At 43.0% G+C, this 18,422-nt stretch overlaps 1 protein-coding gene across 1 annotated transcript in view; it reads right to left on the bottom strand.

Annotated features, from left to right (window-relative positions):
* Positions 1–18,422, bottom strand: part of LOC137380384 (cadherin-related family member 3-like) — a 99,453-nt gene that overhangs the window by 21,990 nt on the left and 59,041 nt on the right. The window contains exons 12-13 of the mRNA XM_068052313.1: positions 6,956–7,188; positions 2,799–2,970 (exon numbers count right to left, since the gene is read on the bottom strand). Coding sequence (XP_067908414.1) covers positions 2,799–2,970; positions 6,956–7,188 — 405 coding nt within the window. The remainder of the gene's footprint in view (positions 1–2,798; positions 2,971–6,955; positions 7,189–18,422) is intronic.

Raw genomic sequence — 18,422 nt, 5'->3', positions numbered from 1 at the left:
AGCTGTTGGCAGGAAAAAAGACAGAAGCACAAGGAGAGAGCCAACTGTGTAACAGCCCCAACAACCAATTTTATCTGCAGCGCCTGTGGAAGAGTCTGTCACTCTAGAATTGGCTTTTCTAGCCACTCCAGGCGCTGCTTCACAAACCACTGAACACCTCTAGGCGCTTACCCATTGTCTCTCAAGACAAGGAGGACAAAGAAGAAGAAGAAGATACTGCCTGACCTGCTGAGTATTTCCAGCATTTTCTGTGTAAATTCCGTTTAGACCACATCTGGAGTAGTGTGCACAGTTCTGAACACTGCACCTTAGAAAGGATATACTGGTCTTGGAAGTAGTGTAGCATAGATTCACCAGAATGCTATCAGGGCCCCAAGGGTTAGATTATGAGGAGGGATGACAGAAAGACTAGGCTTGTATTCCCTGGAATTTAGATGTTTAAGGGGTGATATGATTGAGGTTTTTAGGATCTTGAAAGGAGTTGATAAGGTAGATAGAGAGAAATGTTTTCTGCTGGTGAGAGAGTCTAGGGATGAGGAGACATAACCTTAAAATCAGAGCCAGGCCATTCAGGGAAGAAGTTAGGAAACGTGCAAAAGGTGGTAGAAGTGTGGAACTCTCTCCTACAAAAATCAGGAGATACTGGTTAAATTTATAATTTTAAATCTCAGATCAATAATTTTTGCTAGACAAGGGTCTGAAAGAATATGGAACCAAAGCGGGTGGATGGAGTTAAGTCACAGATCAGTCATGATCTCTTTGAATGAGGGAACAGCCTCAAGGAGCTGAATGGCTCATTCATGTTCCTATGAAGCTGCAGCTTTCCTCTGCATCTGTCACACTTAGGCTAAAATAGCAACTAACAGGTACATCAAAAGTGTTGTATTCTAACATGGGTGAATCTCTTTAAAATACAGTCTTGCATCTGAGAATTCAGTCTGCAAAACCAAGGCACTTTATTTGAACAATGGATGGCAAACTCCACAACACGCATATGAAAGTATGCCATGCAATTGGCCATCTTTTGTGCTTGACAACTGCTATTTATGTTAGATTTAGATTTATGATTTAGATATACAGCACTGAAACAGGCCCTTCGGCCCACCGAGTCTGTGCCGACCATCAACCACCCATTTATACTAATCCTACACTAATCCCATATTCCTACCACATCCCCACCTGTCCCTATATTTCCCTACCACCTACCTATACTAGTGGTAATTTATAATGGCCAATTCACCTATCAACCTGCAAGTCTTTTGGCTGTGGGAGGAAACCGGAGCACCTGGAGGAAACCCACGCAGACACAGGGAGAACTTGCAAACTCCACACAGGCAGGACCCAGAATTGAACCCAGGTCGCTGGAGCTATGAGGCTGCGGTGCTAACCACTGCGCCACTGTGCCGCCCTAGGGTTATCCTGATTTGATTGTGTCATAGCTCATTACCCAAGTGATAAACATTAATTGTTTCTAGCACTTGTATATGCCAAGTTTTTGTTTATGCAAAAACATGCATCAGTGGAAATCAGTTTTATTGTCTTGACTGGCTTTTCTTAGAACAGAAAAAAAAGCCATTATTCAAGCCCTTTTGGTAGATCAAAAACAAATCTGCAATTTTTTTTATTGTATTGTTCCTGCTATTTTATGCATTGTTCTACAGATTTGCATAGCAGTTTCTGAAAAAGTAAGGTTTAACTGTTATACGGAATAAGTATTTATCTTACAAAATCGAAACTACAAATGGTGACAAGGAAAAGCTCAAAAGGCTTCCACTGACAAAATTATAATGCTACCATTTTTGTCACACCTTGATAAGCATGACATTTTTATTTTATTTAGAGATACAGCACTGAAACAGGCCCTTCAGCCCACTGAGTCTGTGCCGACCAACAACCACCCATTTATACTAACCCCACAGTAATCCCATATTCCTAGGGGCAATTTACAATGGCCAATTTACCTATCAACCTGCAAGTCTTTGGCTGTGGGAGGAAACCAGAGCACCCGGCGAAAACCCACACGGTCACAGGGAGAACTTGCAAACTCCACACAGGCAGTACCCAGAATCGAACCCGGGTCCCTGGAGCTGTGAGGCTGCAGTGCTAACCACTGCGCCACTGTGCGTTGCTTCATCTTGCTGTTCCATGTATCTTAGCGCCAAGTGCAACAGTTCCATCAATGCAAGACATCTTTTCTTCTCTTGTCCCTGCCTATTCTACTCATTTATGGCTTAGACCCTAAGCTCTGGAATTTCCTCCCTAAACCTCTCCACCTTGCAACCTCACTCTCCTCATTTAACAAACTCCTTAAAACCTACCTTTTCAACCAAGCTTTTTGGTCCCCTGTCTTAAAATCTCGTTATGTGGCTCAGTGTCAGATTTGGTTTGATAACATTATTCTGAAGCACCTTAAGGCATTTTACTAGGTTAAATTATAAATGCAAGTTGTTGTTGTAGTGAACGCCAGTTTCAGAATGACAAAACATAAGTCCATCGAAACCTTCATTTCTATAAAATGCAATACAGCTGACAAAAAAGGCAAAAGGAATACTGTAAAATTTTCTCCAAAACTATCAACAAGAAAAATGCTAGTTTCAGCCCTATTTAGATGTGAAACTAGATACACAACAACAAGCGTTGTTGTAAATTTCCTTTCTCATGTTTAGAGTCAGAGTCATTTACAGTACAGAATGAGGCCATTCAGCCCATTTTCTATGAATATTTGATATGAAAAATTCTGCATGTCACCCTGCTATGAATATTTATGTTTTATAGTATATGAGATTTAATAAACATACCTGATACAATCTCAAACCGCATCTCATTGTTCAGGGAATCTCTGTCTTGGCAACTCAATCTGAAACTATTAATATTAGTTCCAACAGCAATATTATCAAGAATAGTTGCTTTGTATGTAAGTGGAACACAAACAGGTTTTTCATCATTTTCCTCTATTATATTGATGATGACCTAACAGAGGATATATTTTAAATGGAAAAGAAATACAACGATTAATAAACAATTAGAATGAAGCAGATCAATAATATTTGCATCAGTTTTAGTGAATATGTACATAAATCCTTCTCCAGGAAATGGTTTAAAACAAGTATGTACAAAGATTATAAAACACTTTATCATATTCATCCCCAGCCCAAGGGTAAATATTTTAATGCTGTATTTGGAAACCTGCAGTTAATCCACCTTCAGGTATGTTTCAGGATAACAGGAAAACAATCCAGTATTAATCCTACAGACTGCAAAACATCAACTGGATATCAGAAGCCACTGTTTTTGTTTGATTGGGAGATTGTTACAATGTCTGTTGCTTTTACTTTGTAATGTCAACTACTAAAGGCTATCCAGTAAGTCCAGAGATCAGAGTGAAATCTGTTTTATGTCACATGATGCATTTTAGCCAACATTTGAGACTCGCTCCAAGGGGTACAGTAAAGCTTTATAGTGTACAAGATAATGAGTTTTAGTGTAAAAAAAAACTGGTAATACTGCAAGTTTAATGTCACAAATTTAGAACTCCTATGGGCCTTAAATCATAAAATCAATAACCTTTTTAGTCCTCTGTTACATGGTAGTATTCTCATCTTAAAATGACAACACAAATATATGGTAAAAGCAATCTTGAAAGAAAATTCATGATCTTTATAGACAATAAATAGCAATTATCAATGAATTTAAAATTGCAGTTCAATCTTGTGCTACAGATGAGAGTTTTACTCTCACCAAATATTTATGAACTCTCAAGCGACATTGTAGCAACAACTACAATAGCACTGTTTTACTTTATTTTAATATGCTGCGGGATAGCTGTTATCCCGGTTAGGCCACGTGTAGAGTAGGTAACCAGCCCAATATGGCTTTGGACATTTTTCAAACGCTGTTCTGATGTGGGAAGTCACCCCCGCACATTGAGCCTCCCCGTCCCTGTTTTCCTCCTGGAAAACAGACACAACCAAGTCCAATTTCACCTCCAAAGTCTGTGAGATTTTTGTATTTTCTCTTTCTTTTTCTGCAACTCAAAAATCAGGTTTGGCATGAAAATACCAAAGAGCTACCCTCTCTGGGCAGTCTTCTCTAGTGCTGCACATTTTCTTCGGACTTTGGGTACTGTTGGTTCCTCATTGCACCGTTGGAGATCAGTCATTTAATGGCTCCACTGCCCCTCTGCACATTTCTTTCAAAACCTTTGAACTCATGTCCACCCAGTCAAAGACCCCCTCAAGGATTGAAAAATTGTATAGAGTAAAAATATCCCGCTGCTTGAGACAGGATGCTGGAGTGTCAGAGTATTCTAGAGTTTCTCAAGAACTAAAAAAACCCTGACTTCAGTATTTTTTTATATTTTTAGACTTCTAAGCACGTTGATTAAATCTGGGACCTATATAGCTCAGTTATTTAGTAAATAATCTCAGTGAGCCATTGCAATTTGTTACATATATCTCTATTAACAACAACCTGTTCTATAACAAAGTCATAACACACCATGCATAATTTTCTGATTTGTACTCCCAGTAGGATTTCTCACCCCCCGGGAATACAAGTCAAAAGGTCAGGCACAATTTTCCACCAGCAAGCATGCAGAGGCAGGCAATTGTGTTTGCTTTCCTGCTCTTGTTTAAACTGTTCATTATAAAATTTACAGTGGACTCCATGGAGTTGTGTTTGGTTTATTCCTCCAATTTAGAGAGGTGTTAATGCGACTTATTACTCTATCTGCACTGAGCAGAGTTTTTTTTTAATATAGCTATCACAAATTTCAGTCCACAATATCATATTCAATTATGCAAATAACAGGTCTTCTTTTTTTTTCTGGTGCACTTTCACAGCAAGATCACCATTTGCAGCTTCAGGATAGAGAGCCAAGAATATTCAAAGTGCCCAAAGGAAGGACAACATTCAAGAGAAACAAATGTTATTTGTTTATGGAATGTTGCACTTTTGAGTTGAGAGATAAATTTATCACATATAAAAATAAATAAATCAATAAATAAATATTAATAACATAGTTGAGTAGCTATAAAATATAAAATTATCTGTGCAATGTTCTCTTCCTACCAATTTTGGCTGATTCCTTTTCCAAACATTAGACAAATTCAACAATGAAATCTAGATCATAATTTTGAAGCTGTTCGAAAACATTATTATTCTGAAATCACAACAGAGTCTATAAGGACTGACAACTGATATATCCTTGAAATAGCCTGGTGAAGTTTCTGCCTTGTAAGATTATGTTATAAGCAATTCTTAACATCATGTGATCAATGGTCAGAAATTTGTCCTTGCATTGCATTTATCCCATAGGCAAAGTCAGAGTCACTGTGATATTTTACATGGAATAAATGTAACGTGTAAGGAATTTTGAGACACAAATGTAGCAAATAATTTTGGTGCATTCCCCATGGCAATACCTCAACCAATCAGAATGGACTTGCCAACCAATCAGCACCCTTTTCTCATGCAGTATAAATTATTGCTCCCTTTGAAATTGGGCATTCTTGCATCTGTCCTGATGAGTGAAAGACGAAAAGCCTTGACAGCATGTCTCCTTTTTCAGCAATATTCAAGTTTTGTACTACCAAGTGACTATTTAGATCATCTTTATTCATTCTTGGGACGTGTGCATTGCTGGAACGGTCAGCATTTATTGCCCTCCCTAATTGCCCTTGAGAAGGTGATGGTCAGCCATCTTCTTGAACCGCTGCAGTCCATGTGGTGTAGGTACACCCATAGTGCTATTAGGGAGCGATTTCCAGGATCTTGACCCAGTGACAGTAAAAGAATGGGGATATGGTTAGAAGTCAGGATGGTGAGTGACTTGGAGGGGAACTTGTAGATAGTGGTGTTCCCATGCACCTGCTGCCATTGTCCTTCTAGGTGGTAGAGGTCACGGATTTGTAAGGTGCTGACAAAGGAGCCTTGGCGGGTTGCTGTGGTGCATCTTGTAGATGGTACACACTGCTGACATTGTAGGGTGGTGGTGGAGGGAATGAATGTTTAAGGTGGTGGATGCGGTGCCAATCAAGCAGGGTACTTTGTCCTGGATGGTGCCAAGCTTCTGGAGTGTTATTGGAGCTGCTCTCATCCAGCCAAGTGGAGAGTATTCCATCACACTCCTCACTTGTGCCTTGTAGATGTAGACAGGCTTTGGGGAGTCAGGAGGTGAGTTACTCACTGAAGAATTCCCAGCCTCTGACTTGCTCTTGCAGCCAATGTATTTATTTAGCTGGTCCAGTTAAGTTTCTGGTCAATGGTGACCCCCAGGACGTTGATGGTGGGGGATTCAGCAATGGTAATGCTGTTGAATGTCAAGGGGAGATGGTTATATTCTTTCTTGTTGGAGATGGTCATTGCCTGGCACTTGTGTGGCATGAATGTCACTTGCCACTTATTACCCCAAGCCTGAATATTGTCCAGGTCTTGCTACATATGGACACGGACTATTTCAGTATCTGAGGAGTCGTGAATGGTGCTGAACATTGTGCAATCATCAGCGAACATTCCCACTTCTGACCTTATGATTGAGGGAAGGTCATTGATGAAGCAGCTGAAGATGGTTGGGCCTAGGACACTACCCTGAGGAACTCCTGCAGTGATGTCCTGGGACTGAGATGATTGACCTCCAACAACCATCTTCCTTAGTGCTAGGGGGTATCCGGTGCCTAGGTCAATGTCAGGTGGACCGTCCAGTTTTCTTCTTCTTTGACTTTTCTGTAGTGGCTTGATACAACTGAGTGGCTTGCTAAGCCATTTCAGAGACCAGTTAAGGGTCAACCACATTGCTGTGGTTCTGGAATCACGTCAAGGCCAGACCGGGTAAGGATAGCAGATTTCCTCCACCGAAGAGCATCAGCGAACAGTAATTAAATACTGTTTCTAATTTTTAGCCAACATGTCTTTTCAACTTTTCTATTCGTTGTATATCATAAATATATATTCTCACCTTGGTCACTGCAGTTTTAGGCTGATTAGGATCGCTGTCAATGGCTTCCACGCTGAGGTTATACTGTTGGACTGATTCATAGTCTAGCTGCGTTATGAGCTCTAGGGTTCCTTCTTTTGGATCAATCCAGAACCGTTTTATAACTTGTGCGTCTCCAGAAATTATTCTGTAAGTCACCGCATTCAGTGGAAAATCATCATCTGTTGCAATAACTCTCCCAATCTTGTGTTTTGCTGTTTAGACAAGGCAATTAAAAAAAAATCTAATTGTTGAGAGATACATTGGAATATATAATGTGCAACAAATTAGAAGAACTGTAAATAATGGAATCACTTCACAAATACATACTCCCGGCATGAAGCTGCAGAGGATGAAGGTATGGTAGACATATTTGCCTGGACTTAGCAGTTGTTTTAACAGCAAAACTGTCAGCCTTCACTGCCATTACAATTGTGAAACTGACAGCAACTTCTGGCACCCACACAGCTGCAGTTAAACATGGAAATCCAGAAGTTGCATCAATGATGAAAGGTCACAGACCTGAAATGTGAACTCTATTTCTCTCTCCACAGATGCTGCCAGACCTACTGAGTATTTCCAGCATTTCTGTTTTTATTTCAGCGTCTGCAGTATTAGTTGTCCTACCAGTGCAAACAGTTTCTCGTCATTTACTCTATCAAAACTCCTCATAATTTTGAGCACCTCTATAAAATTTCCTCTTAACCATTGCTGATCTAAGGGGGAACAATCCTTGCTTCTCCAGTTACTCCATTTAAATTACGTCTGTCGGGCTGGGCACAGGCACCTGCAATGCCACATCAGTGGCACGGCCCCTGATCTGACCTTGTAAGGTGGAGCCTCCACAGTCATTCTGTCATTCGAGGCCAATTATACAGAAGCTGCTGCTGACTGTCTGTGCAGGAATTGGCTACAAGGAGACACACAGCAAATGGAGAAAGAGACAAGAAAGATGGCTTCCAGATTTTCTGGTGGGGCACTGGAGGCATTAGTACAGGAGATGGAAAGGAGGAGGGAAGCAATGTTTCTGCAGGGGGCCAAGAGGCCCTTGAGGCACAACCCTGAGAAGGTAATGGGAGCAGGTGGCTAATTCCTGGAGTCTGGCCCCAAGGATGTGGCAGCAGTGCCAGAAAAAGTTCAATTACCTGATGTGTGTGCTGGTTCCACATACTTCCAGCTGTGCAACCATGGCAGGCACATTATCCAAACACAATCACTGACATTCGTCCTCCTCTCTTGCAGGGCAGAGGGAAGCAGAGCAGAACTGGCAGTGGGGGGAGGTTGGAGAGGGGAACAGTGGGTGTCTGCATTATCTAGGCTCTCTGGAGGAGATGGTGTTCCACGTTATGGGGATGGTTGTGCCAAAGCCCATTGTATTCAGCATCACTGAGAACATTCAGGATGACAATATGTTCCTACCTTATGGCCCTTCTCAAATCCACATCACCCTCATCCTCCTAGCTGCTATGAAGCACAAGCTGCAGATGGTATGACAGACTCATGAGGAACAGCGAGAGCTACACCAGACCTCTGATGAAGAAGCACCGTCACTTGATCTGGCACACATAGCCACTGTCTCAGATACTGGCACTGTGCTTACCTTAGAGAATAGTATAGAGTTGGGATCTGCATAAAGCGAGTCATGGGGGCTGCAGCCAAGCCAGAGTGAAAGGAAGACGAGTTCTGCTGCAGGGGACACAGATGAGAACTTCGAAGAGGAGGCTTACAGAAAGCTGATGTGCATGCCCACAAAACTGTTTCCTGTACTGGCAGGCCTGCCAAACAGCCTGTTGTCAAGAAGTATGGAGAAGTCCAGCTCCACCTTGGCACAGGGCTTTGTGCAGAGCTTGGAGCTCATCCTTTCCAGCATGGATGTGGTGACAAGCACCATGACAACACTTGCGGGTACACCCGTAATGCAACATCTGGTGCCCAATATCTCAGTTTCCATTGCAACACAGGCGGAAGCCACCCAACATCTCAGTGCTGGAGTGGATGATCAGACTGAGATCATGAGATCCATGCTAGTTATCATGCAGGCTCTGGATCTCAGTGCTCAAAGGGTCTTGCTGGGTCTCACAGCAGTCCAGCAATCTGTGCCCCAACAGATTACTAGGATTAGTGAGGTGCTGCCCTGTGGCAGAATTAATGGCTCTGTGGTGCACGAGCCTGCTGTCTTCTCTCAGGATCGCAGTATTTGTGCTGCCACCACTGGCACTCTACATGTGCCCCCGCCATTGCTTTTCAGCCAGCGAGCCCAGATTGCTGCCACCCACACCGAGGTGGTGCTGTCTGAGGCTGGGCCCTTGTGGCCCAGAGCTGCTCAAGGTTATCCTGCAAGGCCATCTTCAGTCTCCCCAGTGATGGTCAGCAGCCGTCCACCAGCCATGTAGCAGCACCTGGGGTAACCATTGCCTAGGAGCACTGGGACAAGCAAAGTCACCTGTAACTGAGGCACTAAGGAGATGCACAAGGGTGAATTAGTTTTGTAAGTATTATTGAATGTGTTGTTAGATAAAGTTATTATTGAATAATTTTTTGTTGGTGGCTTTTATTTCAGGATTTTGGCCAAGAGGACACTGTGATGGTCCGCAGCAGATGGATTGAAAGATGGGGAATTGTGGAGCAATAGTGATGATGGGATGACGCCAGGAACCCAGACTATCAGCGGCCATTTATGGACAGCCTGTTGAGAGTGAAGGGGCCCTGAATGCCTCTTCCTTACTTCTTCTTCCTCCTCCTTTTCCTCCCCTTTCTGCTCCTCAGACGTAGCCTCCGAATGCCTGGTGGCAAGGGTTGCACCCTCAGAATAGCAAGGTTATTGAGGACGCAGCAGATCACCACACACTTGGACATTTGCTCTGGTGAGTACTGAATGGCTCCTGCCAAGCAAATCAGGCAGCAGATCCATTGCTTCAGGATGGCAATGGTTTGCTCCACAATATCCCTGTGGCTGCATGACTCTCGTGATTGGTGCAGTGTCCTCACATGTTTGGGTGATGGAGTGGAGTCAGGAGCCAGGTATACAGTGGCTATCCTTTGTCACCAAGCAGCCACCCTCTAGTTTGTTGTGATGATTCAAAGATGGCAGGTACAGAATACTGCCTCAGGATGAAGACATCATGGTAGCTGCCAGGTTTGCAGGCATTCACCAACATGATCTTACACCAACTGTACATTGATAAAGTGGTAGCACTTGTGTTTCCAGTACATCTCCCCGTTTACATGTTTGGCCCACAGAGCCATGTGTGTATAGTCAATGGATCCCTGCACCCTTGGGAATCCCACTACCCTGGCAAAGCCATGTGCCCACTCATCCTGCTTCTCTCTGGTAATAGAAAAGACAATAAGTTTCCCTCTCCTGGGGTACAAGGCCTCCGTCACCTCCGTGATGCAACAGTGTTAGCGAACTGTGAAATGCTGGCTATGTCGCTTAGTCCCGCCTGGAAGGATCCCCTGGCATGGAAATTGAGAGCCATGGTGATCTTGATGGCCACTGACAGCAACTTCCTCCCCCTGCTGTGTGGCTGTAGGTCCTATTGAAGGGGATGAAACAGATCAATGAACACCTCCTTGCTGAATCGTAGGCACCTCAGACATTGCTCCTGGCTCAGGTGCAGGTAGGAGAAGTGCTTCCTGAAAACCCATGGTACGTAGGGCCTTCTGTTGAGAGCCCTCCTCTTTCTCCTTCTGCCACAGCTGACCCTCTCCACTGCCTGTGCTCCAAGAGGGACAGCAACTATAGCCCCCATAACTCTAGCAAGCTTTCTGTTGACAAAATATAGCAACACTCCCTTCAAGATCCAACAAACTACTGTTACGCCGCTCAGGACAAAGCCCCAAACAAAATATATGATTCTGATCACAGTGGGAGCAACACATTGTCAATTCAGTCCTGTCGCTCCACAGGTCACATTATATATCTTTAAGCTTTCCAAATCGAAGAAAGCAGCAGCCGAATTGAAACAATCTAGTAACCCCACCCCCACTCCACCCCGCATGAGGCAAAATAAAACCAGGTATCTTTAGATATCAACAGATTAACTATTTACTAAAAAAGATTAAATATTAAACACTAAGATAAACCAATATCTAAAGACCTTATAACTTCTTATTTAGAAAAACTAACTCCTGCATTTTCATACATATACTCAAACTAACAGTAGTTTGATTTTTAATTAGCTTCCCGAGAAAAAGAAAAAAAACAATAAAGTCTTTGAAGATTACGCTTCCGTGTCTTCTGATACATCACAGTCAAAGTTCACTTGCAGTCTTCCAAGGTCTGATGAATCTGAAGATCCTTCCAGAGATAGGAATTCAGCAGTTCAGTTCAGCAGTTCTGGTATTAAACTCTTCTTTTCAGTGATGAACACAGTAGATCAATAATTTGTTATCTCTTTAAGAAATTAATCTGTCTTGAAGCTTTTTAGAATTTTAACAGAAAAACTACCCAGGATTTAAATTGACTTGGAGAGAGAGCTCCTATTTCCTTCACTTGCTGGATCCATCTGTCAATTGTGTGTCTCTGCTCGCCAGTTTCAAAGTCAAAATGGATACATTGAAGTTCTGTTCTCCCTCTCTGTATGGTTGTTGCCGGGCAACCAGAATGCACTTTGGCTTACAGTCTCTGGAGCTTGCTGCTTTAAAGAAGTACTGATCTTTTACAGCCTTAAAGGCGCACCACAATATTTCCCAAGGTGAAAAAAAGAACACAGGATCGTGACACCACCAAAACTTCTCCAAGAGTACAACACAGTACTTCCACAAACTTTGCAACAGTAAAAGTAAGCAAAAGTACCTCAGTTGCAAATGATTAGCAGTCCCTTTAAATAGCACTAGTGGGGGAGTCCATCATGCATTTGAAAGCATGTTCAGCTGGGAGTGATCATGAGAGGGCAATAATGTGGCCTATGTGATCCAAATTGGCAGAACCTGTGTCAAATCAGCTGTTCGAGGCTGTTTGACATCACAATCTGCCCACTCTGCATGCTTACGGCACACACGCGGCATGCCTGCACGAGCACCATTTTCAGCTGTTCCAGCTTCCATCAGAGCCAATATCTCTAAATTATGGAGATTGCAATTTCAAATATTTAAATTCTATTGACTATGTTCAGACCCAATGAATGCCCTTAGGCATATAAACACAAAGGTCAATTAAAAATACCGCTGAAACAGACCATTTTCATGGAAATATTCTTGCTTTCATTATATTGAAAATAATAGCCTGAAACTGATTGTTGGCAATGTTATTGCATAGACATTTACATCAAATTCTTCTCTCTGTTATTTTGTTTGGCGCTAGAGCATAAAAATGATCTTCAGTTATTGTGCATGAAAATATATGCAGATTTTACAATAGAATAGACATGCTTGTGAAATTATTGAATGTTTTACAATGCCATCATTAACCCTTCATGCAATTTCACTACATTGTTATAAATACATTCATTGCATAGACTGACGTTGTATATTGCCGCTTGTGGTGGCAATTCAGGAACAATACAGTTACGGGAAAGAACAACTTTAGCATCAGCACACTTTAAAATGCACGCCATCAATGCTTAGTTCGGAAATTCACTGCTTAATGCGGACTGAGGTGTTCAGAGAAGAAAGCTCGGAGGTTTGTTCCTCCACCATGCTGAAATCTTAGTCAGAGCAGCAGCGGGACACTGGGTTAGGAAGATCACAATCCAGTGATTCCCACTGGCAAGTGTGCATTCGTAGCCAACTCAAGCAGAAGAAAATTCTTAGATTTGCCATGTGATGGGAAATGAAAAGGATATGAAATTACAGACTACTGTGAACATTTACTTTATGGCTTAGAGACTTCACTCGGGTGTAATGTCAGTTGGAAGTGTGGCAGGGCAGGAATTTCAGCACTTGTGAGAATAATCCTTGACCGCAGGCAATTATGCAGCTTCAGAATCATTTAAATAATTTAGGCCAGCTCCACAATCCCCGCTGTGTTGTCTGGAGTGGAGGAGGGCAGCATATTGGCTGTGGTAGACCACCAAGGCCTGATGCAGCATAGAAAGGCCAGTGGCCTCTGTGTTACCTTGGACAGTGTAAATACCAACTTTAAAACAGTACCTAAGCCATCAATCATTCTGTGGTTGATTGCATATCATTTAAATATTTAATGGACCATCGCCACCCATAACTACATGCACCTTCTGAAGTTAATAGAACACAAAAGCAACAATAAGTTTTTAAGCAAAACATTATTTTTTTTCCCTCATTTTCTCTTGCACTTAATATATAGGGCAGGATTTTGACCTTTGGGTCAGGACCTCGACATGAAGGTCAAATGGAGGTCATACCCCCACACTGTGTGGGAAATAATCATCTGGCAGTGATTTTCGCCAAATTGGTCAATTAGTGGCCAGAGGGTGGGCTCGCCATTGAATTAAGGACAGCAGGTGGGCTTTTGAAGTTGGAAGGCCAATAGGAGGCCCTGTAGCTGGGAAGGTGAAGCCTACAGTTCAGGTAAGAGAGGGAGAGTGTGCCTCCATTTTGAGGCACCCTTTCTCCAACTTTTTAACTTTTAAATTTAAAGATGGTCACAGGAGCTGGGACCCCATTGTTGAGGCGGGGGGGGGGGGTGGGGAAACGGCCTCAGAGTTTGCCTGGAGCACTGGCTCCCCCAGATGGCCACTGGCAGGCTGCCTCCAGGAAGCTGGACTAGTCCCCATTGCCTTGGAGGGCCTGCAGGCCTACTGGACAACAGCCCTCAATAGGCCTTTAACTAGCTCAATTGGCTATCTGCTGCTTTTGGGTGGGCAGCCCTCCCAACCCCATCCCGCCTCTGGGAAAATGGCCCAGGGCAGGATGGTGCTAGCAAACTGGCACGCCAGCCAGTGGTGTGAATTTTCATACCCGCCCGTGCTCGTCCCCATATGGGGCTAAGAATCCTGCCCATAGTTCACGGTATTAAAGCTTTTGACATTTCTCTTTTTGGTGTTCAAAATTACTTGAAGAAAAGCCACTGAATAGAAAGTGCTAAAAAAAATATCTATCAATATAGGCGACTATGAGTATTGACGCATTTTGAGAAATTAGACATTTTGCATGAGCTTAAACTGAGGCATTGAGGTCTTTAAGAAGAAGCTTTAATGAAGGCCTTAGAAGACGGAAAAGATAGTTCAGTGGTTAAACTTAATCATGTTATTGTGAAATACAGACATAATCTTCAAGGGGAAAAATTGCAGGGAAATGAGGAAAGAGAAGGGGAATGGGACTAATTGAATACCTCTTTCAAAGAGCCAGCACAGGCACAATTGGCCGAATGGCCTCCTTCTGTGCTGCATAATTCTATGATTCTGTGTAATTTATTGTGTTGCAATATTGCTGAAACCTTATTTTACACATCAGAAATTTTACTTGCTGAGAAAAAAATGGGAGATAAAATGTTAGGAGAGTATTTTGAGAGATTTGTTGGAACTGGTGGCCTGATTGTACACTCACAGTATGATGTACATTCAATCTAAAAAAACAGTTAATGAGTGTGGCACATTTAACATTAAAAAGGCTGAGCACAGTGTCACCTACAGGAGTAACAGATACTGCTGTTACTTACAATGCCTTATTTTTCCGGCACATCTCACGACCTACACCATTAGTGATACATTTTCTGGTATCTTTCAGCATGTAATTTTTTTCCACGATAACGTATTGGAAATGTGAGCTGATAATGGTGTGGCAAAGGTCACAATGCATCTGGGACTTCAGTTAATGGCGGGATCAACCTTAAACAATGCAATTTAAGTATTGATAAATAAATAAAAGAATGACGGAGAAGGAGTGTAAATTAGAGAGGATTAATTAGAGTCAAATCAGGTACAGAGAAATAAAGAGAGGGAAAGAATGGATTAAGAGAGAGAAAAAAGAGACAAAAGAAAAAATAAGAAAAATGTAAAAATTAAAACCATAGAATCATAAAATGATACTGCACAGAAGGATGCCATTCAGAACATCATGCCTGTGTCGGCGCTTGGAAAAAGCTATACAATTAGTCCCAGTCCCCTGCTTTTTCCCCATAGTCACGTAAATTTTTCCTTTTCAAGTATTTATCCAATTTCCTTTTGAAAGTGATTATTGAATCTGCTTGTACCCTTTCAGGCAGTATATTCAAGACCATAAGATTTTTTTCCCCATGTCAGCTCTGGTTGTTTTGCCAATTACCTTAAATCTGTGTATATTTTATTTGTTCAAGGAATGTGGGCATCGCTGGCAAGGCCAGCATTTATTGCCCATCCCAAATTACCCCTGAGAAGGTGGGAATGAGCCACCTTCTTGAACCACTGCAGTTCCTGTGGTGTAAGTACATCCTAGGGATAGAGTGGGGGAATGGGACTGACTAGATTGCTCTACAGACAGTCGGCATGGACTTGATGGGCTGAATGGCCTCCTCATGTCATAATGACTCTGTGACTCTTTGGATCTATGACCCACAGTGCTGTTCAGGAGGAAGTTCATGGATTTTGACCCAGCAACAGTGAAGCAACAGCAATATATTTCCATGTCAGGATAGTGTCTGACTTGGAGGGAAACTTGCAGGTGGTGGTGTTCCCATGTGTCTGCTGCCTTTGTTCTTCTGGGTGGTAAAGGTCATGGGTTTGGAAGGTGCTGTCAAAGAGCCTTGGCGAGTTGTTGCAGTGCATCTTGTAAATGGTACACACTGTTGCCACTGTGCATCGGTGTTGGAGGGAATGAATGTTGAAGGTGGTGGATGGGTTGCCAGTCAAGCAGGCTGCTTTACCCTGGATGGTGTTGAGCTTCTTGAGTGTTGTCAGAGTTTCACTCATCCAGGCAAGTGGAAAGTATTCCATCACACTCCTGATTTATGCCTTGTAGTTAGTAGACAGGCTTTGAGAAGTCAAGAGGTGAGTTTCTCACCACAGTCTTCCCAGCCTCTGACCTGCTCTTATAGACTTTATGTGGCTGGTCCAGTTCATTTTCTGGTCAATGGTAACCCCATGGATGCTGATGGCAATTTTCTGTCTAAGCTGCACAGCCGCGTGGCCACATAGCAACCCGACTTTCATGCGCAAGTCTTTCATCCCTGCTACCATTCGAGTAAATCACCTCTGCACCCTTTCTAAGGCCTTGACATTCTTCCTAAAGTGTGAAGTCTAGAATTGGGCACACAAGAGTTCATCTGAGTTTAGCAAACTTCTTGCTCCTGTACTCTATACCTTTATTTGTAAAACTAAGGATTCCATATGCCTTTTACATGTCTTCTCAACTTGACCTGCCACCTTCAATGACTTCTGAATGTACATACCCCCATCTCTGTGTTACTTCACTCACTTTAAAATTGTACCATTTAGTTTATATTGTCTCCTTTTATGCTTCCTATGAATCAACTTACACTTCACTATGATAAATTTCATCTGCCTTGTGTCTATCCATTTCACGAGTCTGTCTATGTCCTTCTGAAGTCTGTTACTATCCTCCTCACTGTTAACTGCATTTCCGAGGTCCTGTCACTTACAAACTTTGCAAGGAAGTGATACAACATCATGTGATTCAGTTCTCTTGCTCAGTTAGCATGTATAACATGCTGAAGTAACAGCAAGTCTCCATTAAAACTCTGTGTTTAACCTCTATGCCTGCACATCAGTTTCATTTGTATTAATATAGAAAGCGATAATACAAGATGGTGGCAGCAATAGTGAGTTGACAGTATTGATCAGCAGCTGAAAATGACAATTCAAGTCAGAAGCCCTACCTGAAGCAGTGCAACTAGATCACACCTCTCACATCAGGAGAGCAACGGTGTGAGTAGTGATTGAAGGCAATTGGAGCACACTCCCGGTTTTGCCCTGAGCTAGCAAGACAAAAATCAACGGTAGTTTCAGCCACAGATTTCAGTGTAGTGTCACGTTTTGGTACAGATTTCTTCTCGATGTCGCCGCACTCGTGTGCCATGAGCTGACCCCGACATCAGGGCCCCTCCTGCCTGCAAGCTCACAAGCCTGTGCTGCAGCAACACAGCTCAGGGAGTGGCTCCTGCTCAACTGTGCAGAGATCGAAGCTTGCTGCAACCTTTCAAGCAAGATTTGCTCCTTCGGGGAGAAAATTTTAGAAGGCTTAGGAAATGGCAGCCAGATTTCCAGAGATAGACTGGAAAGCATCTGATGTCCCAGGCGAGTTCAAGCTGTTTAAGCAGAGAACTGTGCTTCCCAGACCATGAGGTTCTGGATGCAGAGAAGCAGGCAATAAAAATTAGGATCACCATAGGAAACGAAGGTGTGCGCAGAATCAATACCTCTGATTTACCTTGTGCTGACCAGAAGGATCCATCAAAGCTGACAACATTAGGGTAACATTAGAAAATCAGTTTAGGATTAAAGTTAATTTCAGAGTACACCGCCTGGAACTCATGCGGTGTAGACAGAAAGCTGATGAGAGACAGGACAACTTTGATAACCGATAGAGAGAAAGCAAAAGAATGTAAATTCTCTGATGTTGAACTTTCGGAATGAATTGTGAAGTTGGTGATCGCCTCCACTCCTATTGAGGCGTTCAAGAAAGACCTCCTGGAAAAGCCAAAGGGACATGGCGTGGATAGCATACTACAGGACGGATGCAGATTCAAGGCAATTATCACAGGAAGGCAGTGTTTGCAAGCCTTAGGGTCTGAAATGCCTGTCAGTATGTTATCCAAGGCACCTAGGCAGAACAAGGTCCGCAGTAACTGCAAGCTCACCCACTAACCGCTTAGATGCCTGGCATATGCAGAAATGTGCTAGGCATGTGAGCTTAGAGGGCACTGGCCAAACTTTGCAGAAGGTCCAGCACAGGAATGCGGGGAGAAGCCAGAGCAGGCAGCACTCAAACTGCAGATGTACACCACCCAGAGGCGAAGGAAGGCGAGATATTTCCAAATGAATAGACCCATCCATGAAATGGGGGAACAGTTGGCCAAAATGGATGAGGTGGGTCGAGGTGAAGGCACTAAAGCAGAACAGGTCCATTTGTTAACAAAACAGAAGTTTTTGCAACACTCCAAATCGTCTGCCCCAATAAGTCTAGATGGCATCGACTGAGTTTTTTTTTATTCGTTCATGGGAAGTGGGCATCACTGGCTCAGCCAGCATTTATTGCCCATCCCTAATTGCCCTTGTGAAAGTGGTGGTGAGCTGCCTTCTTGAACCGCTGCAGTCCATGTAAGGTAGGTACACCCATAGTGCTGTTAGGAAGGGAGTTCCATGATTTTGACCCAGCAATATTAAAGGAACAGTGATATAGTTCCACGTCAGGAAGATGTGTGGCTTGAAGGGGAACTTGCAGACAGTGGTGTTCCCACATATCTACTGCCCTTGTCCTTCTAGATGGTGGAGGTCACAGGTTTGGAAGGTGCTGTCGAAGGAGCCGTGGTGAGTTGCTGCAGTGCATCTTGTAGATGGTACATACTGCTGCCACTGTGCGTCAGTGGTGAAGG

Source organism: Heterodontus francisci, chromosome 19, assembly GCF_036365525.1.
Source record: "Heterodontus francisci isolate sHetFra1 chromosome 19, sHetFra1.hap1, whole genome shotgun sequence".
Classification (NCBI taxonomy): domain Eukaryota; kingdom Metazoa; phylum Chordata; class Chondrichthyes; order Heterodontiformes; family Heterodontidae; genus Heterodontus; species Heterodontus francisci.
The sequence above is the reverse complement of the archived record's forward strand: the minus strand, read 5'-3'. Positions and strand labels throughout refer to the sequence as shown.